Raw genomic sequence first — 12,318 nt, forward strand, 5'->3', positions numbered from 1 at the left:
AATGATTCATACCATTTTGAGCCATGGAAGGGAGGAAACAAACATCATATTCAACTATTTAAATCCTTCACTGATGACTCACATCAGTTTAGAACATTTCCAGAACCAGTTGCTTTTCTCAAGTAACAAACAGCAGTTGCCTATTCAAAAAAATAAACAACACTAACAGACCTGCTTTCAACAGAACCATTCAACTATCAGAAAATTAGTAAGAAGGAAAGAGCTGGGGGGTTTTTTTGCCCCTCCACCTCCTCCCAAAGCACAAAACCCAAGAAGCTCAGTGGATCTATCTCTGATAGCCAAGGTCAGAAAGCTCACCGACTTCCAACTGCTAATTATGCTTATTTAATTCTGATTTTAGCATATTTGCAAGAATCAGCTTGGATATGCTGCTACAGCAAACAGTGCATTACCTGTCTCATTTCAGCAATATTAGCAGAGTTTTATCTTAGTCCATGTTTTGCTTGGACTCACAGTTGTGTTATCTCAGCACCAAATACTAACAAAATGTTAATCCAGTCACAGAAGCAAGAAGATATAACCAATTAAGAGTGAGAAGTAATGAACACCTTGTGAAAAACTAAGAACCAGAGCAGAGCAATGCATCCAAAGAAGTGTCAAACAGCTCTCACTGGCTTTCCAGTGGTTAAATGATCAAAAGGGGAAGAAGTAACACAGGTTGGACTGAGGAGCAAAGATAAAACCTAAGTAGGAGTAACTATACTGTACAGGCTGCTTTACCTCTACTAGAAGGGCATCGGGAAGAGAACACTTCCAAATCTGACCATCTTAGGGAAGGAAAGTTTACTCAGCTTCAAATGTATGTCTGCTATTCACTTAGTCTGATAAGTAAAAGAACTGAAATACATTATCTGGAGAAAACTATTTAGAATGACAGAGTGATAGCAGCATATATTTTCTAAGAGGACCACACAATTTCTGCTATTCAAAACAAAGCTCTGATTTTGTCAAGAAGAAAAGGACTACAAAATCTGTTCCTTCAAAATACCTATTCAATACATTTTCATTACTGAAACTCTCCTAGTAGAAAGTTGAGGGAGTCCATAATACTGAGGGAAGGAAGAGGCTGAATTATTTCATAGCTCTAAAAGAAAACAGAAAAACAGTGGCCTTTAAAAGTTTCTGTTCAGATTTTCCTACTCATTAGTCATGTGATGGTACAATCTGCCTACAACCCAGTCTCCCCCTCCCTGTTCCACCCAGGAATGAGTGCTGCTGCAGGGACAGAGGAGGCGAAAAAGGGGGCACATTTTAATGGTGAGGTCTTTTTTCCCAGGATAGAGTTTGGGAGGGAAAGGTCCTGACTACATTAATTTTTTTTTAGAAGATTTAAAAGTTTTCTTTCAAAGAATACTTTTTAAAATCAGTTCTCTCTTGCAGAAGTTATAAGAGTTTAAATAAATATTTAACTATTATAATACTAAAAATGCATATAACATTCTTACTAGTTCAATACTTTTAATTCAGTTTCGGATAGATAGAAATAGACTGTGACCACAGAAGCCACAGTTCAGCTGGCTTGCTCACATGTGAAATTTTGGTTTCCATACATACCAGGAACTCAAAACACTGTATGTAAGTGAGCAAAATTAATCCCAGTTGCTATGGATACCACTTTTTTTTTTTTTCTCAGTATGTAAACAGTGTCACTGTACACAAATTATTTTGATTATTGTTAAAATAGTGTGTGTCAATAGCTGCCTCAAGCATCATGATTTGCTGCTTGGGGAAAGCTAAACTTCCTACAAGTTTTTAGGAACCCCTTACACCTCCCTCATGTCCAAGAAAAAGCTCCTTTCTGGCAACTGAAAACACTCTATAAAACACAGCTGGATAAAATCCACATGTTCACACACACACATACAGGCACTACTAGAGGAAGAAAGAGCTCATCTAAAACTTTTGCAGCGGCCAAAATAGATGTGGCTTCTCCCAAACTGAGCAAGGAGAAATACAGCTGCAGACAAAAATCTTCAAACCTTTCAAGGAGTCCTCTCCACAATGCTTGCAAGGGAAGCAGCACTTCAGGAGGAGGGCTCTTATCACTACAGGATAAGAGCATGAACACAACCTTCACTCCTTAGTTACTTTTCCCATCGATTTTTCAATTCTGTATTTAGAAGATTAAAAAGCACTTTGCTTAAAAGGTCTATTACCAAATGAAATTTCATAAAATGCAACAAGAGTATTACTTTAGATTGCTAATTATATTCTTACCACTCTAGAAATCTGTTTGTTATCTGTAGGTAGGTTTTGGGGGTTTTTTCTAAGTGACATTTAGAAAAGTGTATTAATTCTTACCACTCTAGAAATCTGTAGATTGTTATCTTGTAGGTAGGTTTTGGGGGTTTTTTCTAAGTGACATTTAGAAAAGTGTATTAGTCTGATTTTAACTGCTGGTCACCAGACAGACTCTTCACTCCTCCCTTCCCCACATGATCCTCGCACATTCACATCCCTTTCCTGAGCCAGCACAGGCAACTTGTATGACACAACTGTCCCTATTTACTTTTTTTTTGCTGGTGAATTTTGTGAGCCAGCTCACCATGGGCCTGCAGCTGCCACAGAGCAGTGGGAGCGTTCAAACTGCTCACTGCAACAGACAGTGGTGAGATGGCTTTGCAAACCCACTCCCATCAACCAAGCTCCCTCCATCAACCATGTATCAGAACTATTCCATTCCTTGTATTTTCCTTAAAATATCTCAAAACAGTTTTCATGACACCTGAACTTTTCCAAACCTGGACACAATTACAACCAAGTATATCACTCCTTAAATTCTTTCCAGTTACACAAAACCATAGTTATGCAAAGAATTATTAAGTTTCTCCTCCCATGACTCAATATGTAAATTGCTCCTAGTAAACTTCCTTAAAAAAAAAAGCATTTTGCAACATAGAAATTTCACAGATTGTGTTATTCAAACTGTCCCTACAGTACTAACAGTATTTATAAAGCATATGGCTTTATAAAGAAAATACTAGAGAATTTTCAAAAAAAGCATACAAAACCAATTATGTATCCAGAATCCACACACAAGCAATTTATGTATTAAATACAGGTACAACAAGGTAGTTATAACTTTTACACAATTATCCAACATGATCTAAAACTTGTGAGTTTGGGGGGTTTGGTAATTTTTTTCAATCAGGATTATTTTGGGCTTCATGTCTTCCAAAATCTTCCTAATGCTGGCTTCAGTCAGTGATTTATTCAATTAAGACGACACCTAGAGGAGAACTTGCAAAGTAAATTTTGGCATTCCTAAGAGCCAACAAATTGCATTATAAAGGAATATTATCATTCAGAATCAGAAAGATGGCATCAAAACACTACATAATTCACAGAACACATGAGCTGCATGTTACTTATTCAAAATATTAAGAAAATTAACTTCTATACACCCTTGCCTCTAACACTCCTTTAAGATTAGGTATCTTAGAACCTACAAATAACCAAACCCCACTGAACAAATAAGTGGGTATAAAAAGGGAGAGTATTTGGTGAAGTTTTGTGGCAAAAACAAGGCCACAGGGCATCTTGTATGCAATTGTTTTCTACCTCTTCTCAGCAAGACAACATCTGTTTTATAAAAGCATTGTGCAAAACAAATACCAGATTTCTATAAAATATAAATATGTTAGGAAGACTTCAATGTTTAGTAACAAGAAGTCAGTAATATGGTTAGGAACAGTCCTATTTGTTTATATCTTACATAGCAAGCTGTGGAGTGTCTTCCCCAGAAAACACCTCATGCAACCAGCATGCTCATAATGCAGGGCAATGAAGAGAACACTGAACTCATGAACTCGTTTGCAAACTACACTAGGGTCTAGAAATACATCATAAATTTACACATCTTGGTTAAAAAACACCACATAACTATGAAAATGTAACCTTCAACTCATGCAGATAAAAATTTTTATAGTCTTGGCTCAGCTGTTGTAACCTTGTCCCTTAGAGATTTATTTCAGGCCCTAGGAAATAAAGGCAACCATTTTTTCAGAAGCGTTGATCACCCAAGTTTCTTTTTGGATGTACACTGACACCTCATGGCCATTTAAAAAATACTTAACGTCTATGCTCTCTTTGTTCTGTTTTTCTCTCTTTTTTAGCAACTCCAATTTATTTCTTTTTCTTTTAATGAAATGTTGTCCTCTTTATAAATGTCAATCTTAAGATGACATTATTTGGCATATTGCTCCTTTCCTCTTAGTAAGAAATTATCAGCATTAATTTTGGATGAGCAGTCAGGAACTCTGCCCCCCACAAATGCTGAATCATGGAAGACAGAAGGACAAGGTACCTTTTCTCTCCAGCTTCAGACCCTGCAAACTGCAGAGATGCAACCACAGCTGCTGTAACTCTTCACAAAACAGAGAGACCAGGAAGAGAAATAGGACTACTGCCATTTGAAGAATGAGACCGGAAATGTTCCTCCCCAAATGACAGAAATAGCCGCTGGATAAATTTCTGGCACAACACAAAAACCTTTTACTCTTTGAAGTACATGAAAACCTTCAAAGTTACACACATGATTACCTAAGAATATTAATAAAATTCACTACTTCCTCCAGATTGTCATACTGGAAGAAGTGTGTTACTTTTCACTCTTTCCAACACAGTGACATGTATGAAAAAAACACCAAATCTCTGCCATTTCTTCCTTCTTGATTGAGAACTCTGTGGCATATCTACATAAATAGTCAAGTCACACACTACATATCTCAAGACTAATAATCTGACAAACTACTCCTTGCTAACTAAAGTTATAAAGTCTTCAACTGTGCAAAATAGGGCAACATACATGTAATAAGTCTGAGGTTATTTGCTAGGGGTATTAGCAACTCTTTTAAAATACTGTAGAGGTAACTGAATTAATATTATCCAAGAAATGTTAATACCCAAGGAAAAATACTCATTCTTTTGAAATATTTATCTTTACCTCAATATGCAAGACAAAGCCATTTAGAGGATATTGTCATTCTTAAAAATGAAATGCAGCTACATTATATCATTTCTTTAGAGATGCTACTTCAAATTTCTTCTAAGAAAGAACACTTGAATTCTGTTCTCTGAAGTACTTATAACATTATAACATTAAATAATTATAATTGTAACATTAATTAACACAATATTAATATTTTGTCAAAATCTGTAAAACTTTCCATGTTAAAAAAAATATTAAAAGCAAATGTAAAAATAAGCCTTTACTCCATCTCTTTACCAAGCCTAAGGGAAAAGATTCTCAAGCATTTACTCTTTACCTAATACATATATTGAAGTGGAATTCCTGTAGCATTAAAACATGATAAAGAAGGACAAAAATATTCACTTTCCATATCAGAGAAACATCCAACCAACTTTTTGCCCCACAGAACTCCTGGCTTTAACAAAGATGGAACAAGCAAACTGCCAGTAAGCATATTTTTACAACACATTCCCTCCCACCCCTGCCAAAAAGCAGCAGCCGATAAATTCCATTCATCATGGAAGGGAGCTTATTTTTCAGTCATTACTATCACCATCTGGTCAGCAGCAATGGAAATATTACAAGTAGTCACATTTATAAAATATTAAAATGAGGTCATCTTGAAGTGCACACTGGAGAAATAATCCAAGGTAACACATTTAAAAATAAAACTTATTCTGCTCCCCATTATTTGCATTAAAGAGCCACCACAACATGTGCACAAATGCTAGACCACACATGCTAAGTGCCACAGGCATCCAGCTTTTAAACTCAGTCAAAATAAAGACTCAAGTTTTCTGTATCAGGTGCCAGAAACAGTTAAAAAATATAGGGAAAAGAAAAAAATTTAAAAACCCAAACATGCAAAAAAAAACCCCTCAAACCAACAATGAACCTCCACCCACCCAGTATTACTAAGATTAGGGAAAAAGAAATTTTATTTTCATCTGCTTAATCCACACAGTAATTTAAGTTATAGCCCCCTAAGTGTTATATAGCAGCACAGTATTTTATAGCTGGTATTGAAATTTTGAAAGGTCAAAGAAAGAAACATGCACCATTCTGGTACCCATTACACACCAATAATGGATACGTTAACGTGTCTTATCAGTACATGACCAATGTGTTTGGATAGCTTGTAGCTGTCTGATGACCCAGTTTCCTGAATAATTTACCCCAAAAGAAAAATTTCCAGGCATAAACAATTCCCATAATATGCATTATATTCTGAATATAATTTACCTTGGAACCTTGGAAAGACATAATCATCCTAACCACATGGTAACTATCCCAAATTGAACACCTCTGTGCAAATCATAGCAACACCTCTGTGCAAATCATAGCAACTACAGAAACTTGCAGGCAAAACAAAAGGAGTATAGTGAAACCATCTGAAGTCCCTATTAGTCTCAACAGGAATGTGTCTTGCAAAAGAAGGCTTTAATCAAACAGTTCCAGTTTTAACAATTTGCTGCAAATGCTGTAAGTATAGTCAGGAGTATCCACAAGCAACCCTTCCCAACCAAAGACACTGTTAAGCTCTGCAGGTTAAGGCTCTTGCTGAACATCACTCACAAGGCAGATCGCTTCCACTGCACCCCAGCTGGGGAGCCACCAGCAGCCAAACCCAGGCCCTCTATGGACTCAGCCAGAAGGGTCCCATTTCCTGGGGACATGGACTGCCAGGCTCCAAGGTCCCAACAGAGACCACTCCAAGGTCCCAAGGGAGACCAGCTCACAGAGACCAGGGTGAGATCAGCCCTGGGAGGGCTGTGAAAAGGAAATGACTACTACTTGCTTCAGATTTCTAAACAGACTTGCCCATACAGAGCTCCGAGACAAATCACAGCTTTTGGGTTTGATTTTGAAAGTCACATTTAAGCAGTAGAAATGCATGGAGAAAGGATCACTGTATAAGCATGAAAGGTCTTAATGAACTAAGCAAGGTTCATGTCCCACACATTGAAGCAAAAATTTCCAGCAACTGAAACTACCATTTCATGACAATCTTCCTCATCCAGTCCAAGAAAGTTGTTGAGACTGGAGAGAGAAATATTGGAACTACTTCCTCTTACAAACAGCAATTCCTCTGCTTAGAAATCTATCATACTATCATGAATTTATAGAATGCAAAGTTTCACCAAAATTGTCATCATTGCTCCCAGAATCTGGTGCTTTCAAACCAAAATAATATGAACAATGCACCTTTTCATTATTGGCAAGAAGTGTTACTGCTGTTTGTTTCTATGCCACAGTCAACATGGAAGTGGTACGTGGAATAGGTAACAACATGCTAAGTGACAACAGCCTCCAATTTTCTAACCTGGTGGTAGCAAAACAGAAAAAAACCATGTAGGTGCTACTTCTTTCAAAGTAGAGGTCTTCAACACAGAACCAGCACAGTAAAAGAACCATATTAATTAGAACTGGTGAACATGCATCCTGTTGGTCAAAACTGGCCTTCTCAGCTTTTATTCAGCAGTAACAATCTGAAATTATATACACTAGGTTCTCAGGTAAATTTACTTTTGAAGTCAAGCATTAAAAACTGCAATGCTTTTCCAAAAATCCAGAATGGTCTACAAATAACCAGTTCTTCTTCAACAGACAAGAAAAAGATGGGATTTACATCTTCTCTAAGCTCTAATGATTTTTTCACTATGCCGGGTTTAAACATCTTACCCTCCAGAACTGTTGCAGCTTAGCAACCAGAGGAATCAACAAAAAAGAGTGTAACAGCTTAAAAGTGTTTTGGCCCCTAAAAAGAGCAAAGCAACTATTTCTTTGAGACCTATATAAAAAAAATCAAGAGAAAACCTGTGCAAGTTGAGAAGAACAGTGGTTTTATACCACTAAAGCAGTTATGCAAGCAAACTCTAATTTAGACTTTTGTCAACAGAGACTACTTTGTTCGGAGAATCCATAGATACTACACTGACAATAGCAGCCTAGGATAATCTCCTCTAGGGAGATTCTAGCCCTAGGAGAGAGCTTGACACTAATGCTCTTTTTACAGTTTCAGAACTACTTTTAAGGGTAAAGAATCTTGATGTATTTTCTCAGGCTAGAAGGAAGAAAGGAAGTAGCTGAACTAGTCTAAACCAGAAGGCAATAGACAAGTCAAGAGTCACTGTCATGGCTAAACAGGAAAACATACTTCAGTTAAAAGAAAAAAAATCTGTAATTTCAAGTGAAACAATGATGTTTAGTCTTGAAACTGGGACATCTCTCAAATTTGCCCTAAACCAAGACAAACATATAAAACAGAATTCAGAATCTGAAGCAAAAAATCCCCAATGTAAAAGCTAAATCACACCCATGGCCCATAAGCAGTAATGGAAGTCTACTTGTGTTCTCCTAAAGGCTTCCATCACCAGTGACCTGCTCTATCAACCTAAACCAATTTTTCTCATGGCCTTCTACAATCCAGGTACTATCAAAAAAAATACAGTTTAAAAAAATGCTGCCACAAACCAGATGACCTCATACAGTTTACTTGTTAAATTACAGGCATCACATCCTGACAAGTTTCACTCTTTTTTTGCTTATCCATTTTATTTACATGTCAAAATACGTAGTTACAGTAGTTGCCTTTGTCCAAACACATGAAGGACAGAAACACTGCGTACAAAACACTAGCTCAAGGTACTCAGCGTATTGGTATTGGGACAGAGGATAGTTTTCTTCACAGTAGCTGTAATGGGGCTGTGTTTTGGATTTGTGATGAAAACAATATTAATAACACAGGGTTGTTTTAGCTGTTGCTGAGCTGTGCTTGCACAGCACTAAGGCTTTTTCTGCTTCTCACAATGCCCCACCGAAACCAAGCGGGTGATCTGAAAGCTGGAAGGGACAGAGCTGAGACAGCTGACCCCAACTTACCCAAGAGATATCCCACGCCATATGACATCACACTCAGCATATAAAGATGAGGGAAGGAGGACGAAGAGAGGAGTGTTTGGAGTGATGGCATTTGTCTTCCTAAGTCATCATTATGTGTGATGGGGCCCTGCTTTCCTGGAGATGGCTCAACACCTACCTGCCCATGGGAAGTGGTGAATGAATTCCTTGTTTTGCTTTGCTTGCATGCACAGTTTTTGTTTTCCCTATTGAACTGCCTTTATCTCAACCCATGACTTTTCTCATGTTTATGTTCCTGATTCTCTCCCCCATCACACTGGTGGAGAATAAGCAAGTGCCTGCGTGGGGCTGAGCTGCCCACCGGGATCAAACCAAGCCAGAAAATGGCAGAATTAAGGTAACATAAAAGCTTGACATATTTACCTTAAATAGAATAAAGACAGTGCTTAATTACACATCCCTACTACTTTGAAAATTAGGAGGATAAGTGTTTTTTAATTACGAAGTCTATCCACAATACCAGCTCTAAACACTATGTTTATTCCTTTATAGATTAGTTCTGTAAGGGGAACCAATGAAACTTACAACATCGAACACAGTGGATTTGATTAAATTTACTTTGCTTTTTTAATAAATAACACAAGCACTTGAAGAACATTAGGAGAACAAGGAAATACACAACAGGAAACAGAGCATTTAATGAAATTATACAGAAGTGTCTTACCATGTAAAATGCCATGTGACTGTAGTAGCCTTTACGTATCAAGAGACAGGAACACTTACACTGGAGTTGAAATGGCCACAGGCAAAATTAATTCCTAATTTGCAGGAAAAAAAATTAGAACTCAAATCTTCTTTCACTAAGTTTAAATACAACCCAATATATCACATGCTGGATATATTTTACAGGAACAATTACTGTCACCTCAGAAGTAAATGTTTTAAGTATGCTAAAACTGTTGCGACAGTTTACTGAGGCAAACAAAACCGTACCTTGGGTAATTAATTTTTTTCTTTTGCAAAATAAGAAGCACAGCTGGCATATTGATAGGCCAATACTTGGGGATAGAGCTGGCGTCATAGTCAGCAACACGTGACATTTCCTGTGCCAGACAGATCTCTGGAAGCTTCAATGTATTTATATAAACTGTTTTGGTCTTTATTGCTATTAGGTTTTACTGACGGATTTCCTCTCTGTGGACCAAAACAAATGAATCACTATTTTCCCCTCCTCCTTTACACATGATATTTACAAAGAAAGCCTAGCTTTCACAGATGCCTCCCTTCCACCTGAGGAGAGGTAAAAGGGGAGAGCAGGGAGCAAACTTCAAGATTTAGCTTTCATAGTTAAGAGGGGGTATAGAATGTAAATAAAATAGCTGTGGCAAGCAGGTACAGAACAATCCAAAATAACTGCATGATTACAACATTGTTTAGATGAGTCTTAATGACAAATTAATTACTCAGGTCAAACACAATCACCGATCACCTTTCCAAACTGGGTGGAGTAGCAAGTGACATATTCAGCCCCAGCAGAGCCAAGAACATAGAGGGACTACTGCTATAGTTACATGTCCCCAGTGTTTTCTTTGTGCTGTCACTGCATACTGTCCCATAAACTGACCTACAGAGAACAACTGGCAGAAAGCTAAAACTGTGTTTTGCTAATTCAGCCCCCAAATTTGCCTGCTGTAAGATGTGGTGAACAACAGAGCAAGAGAACAGCCAGGAAACTCCCAAGGGAGGGATAAAAAGGGAGACTTACCTTTTCTAGCAAGAGCTTGAAGTTTGATGTCTTTTTAAACAGCACTTAGGATGGATTTGCTAATATGTGCAGATGTACCTTGGCTACTGGTCTCATCTACAAATCAGACCTCTAATCATATTCCCAAATAATGCTGTAACTAAAGCCTTAAATGTTTTAACTTTCTTAGAAAGATAATTTCACTGCTCAGCAATTTTTATAGCACTCAAGTCTGTAAGAATCAGATTTGAGCACTACAAAAACAATCAGTTGCAATAAACACTGACAAACAATCAGTGGCAATGCATCATATCTTCTCTAATTTCTGCACCCCACCATCATTCCTGTTCAGACACAGTGCCCAGCATGGCAAGGAGACAGCACACCTCAGATGTGTGAGCTGCACAGATGTCAGGTCACCCCCAGCACCTCATGCCCACCCCAATCCACCTGCCACACTCTTCCCTTAGACACACCAACACCCTTTATCTTACCAAGCAAAGCAAATTTTGCATAGATTAGCAAATAGGGAAGTATTTTGAGTGTTTCTCAGAATATTGGTTTAATATACTGACTGCTTTTATAAGATTGCTCATCAAGAGATACCTTGGACTGTCTAAATGTAGAATTCAAACATTACTTCCATAATACATTTTGATCTGCTAGATAGTTTTTTGATCTCAGCATTTTTATACTTTCTGGTTATGTTCAGATATGTGCTTACATTGTATTGTTTTGGACTGAAGATTATTTCCAATCATGGAATCTCAGCATGGGTGAGGTTGGAAGGGATAACAGTGATCTGTCCAACCTCCCTGCTCATTCCTAGAGTACATGGCACAGCATTGCATCCAGACGATTCTTGAAGATCTCCAGTGACAGAGACTCCACAATAATTCACAGAATCCAGAATATCTAAACTGAACAGCATAATGATGGGGGGAAAAAAGCTTAGTTTTGACAGTTCTTTTATCCTAGAAATTTTCAGTCTTTCAGACTTTCCAAGCAGTCATGTTATTTCTGAATAATAATTTGGAATATTGTACTCAAATGTACCAGGAGCATAAAGTAATATTCTAACTTTTTCAGTTTGAAAGAAAGAAAAGAGAGTGATTAGTGGAAATCACTCTTAAAAAAAACCAAAACAAAAACAAAAAACAAGAGCAGCAATATCAAGCCTTGTCACTTGGTGGCAGCACACCAAACAAAACCAAAACACTTAAGCAAGACCACAACATTTCTCCCCAGCACATACTACTTTAATATCTCTTCTACAAGTGCCACAATTCCTGGAAGGCTCTAGTCACTTCACATATTTAAGGCAGGCACCTAAATTTTTAAGACTACTGACTTCACATTCAAGGATATACTAAAGGTTCAAAATTAAAAGAGTTCTATTTCAGTCTTTTTGACATATTTAGAGATTTACCTACCTCCACCAAAATTGCTAGACACATGTTAAATAGTATTCCCAAACAGGTGCAAGGCTAAGCAAGCAAACAGAAGCAATACTTGAAAGCCTGACATCCCAACAGTTCTAACAAACTGAACAAAATAGGGGACCCTGAGTCAGATGCACCATGGATTTGGATTTCATGCCACCAGAAAAGGCCTGACAAAACACCAGAAAACTCATTGCAGTCCTACATCTCTTCCACCAGCTGAAACTCTTGCCAGCATCACACATGAAAGGCAACACCGCACACAGTAAGAACCCAAC

General features: G+C 37.6%; 1 protein-coding gene across 3 annotated transcripts in view; it reads right to left on the reverse strand.

The window, feature by feature from the left end:
- The window catches only part of ANKRD28 (ankyrin repeat domain 28), a 117,948-nt gene that overhangs the window by 84,199 nt on the left and 21,431 nt on the right, over positions 1-12,318 (reverse strand). Inside the window, exon 1 of one of the 3 annotated variants that reach the window (XM_041466193.1) lies at positions 9,579-9,646. The exons of the other annotated variants lie outside the window; for them this stretch is intronic. Coding sequence (XP_041322127.1) covers positions 9,579-9,593 — 15 coding nt within the window. The 5' untranslated portion in view covers positions 9,594-9,646. Of the gene's footprint in view, positions 1-9,578; positions 9,647-12,318 lie in introns of those variants that run through there. 3 annotated transcript variants of the gene reach the window in all.

This window comes from Pyrgilauda ruficollis, unplaced genomic scaffold (genome assembly GCF_017590135.1).
Source record: "Pyrgilauda ruficollis isolate IOZ18807 unplaced genomic scaffold, ASM1759013v1 scaffold2, whole genome shotgun sequence".
Lineage (NCBI taxonomy): Eukaryota > Metazoa > Chordata > Aves > Passeriformes > Passeridae > Pyrgilauda > Pyrgilauda ruficollis.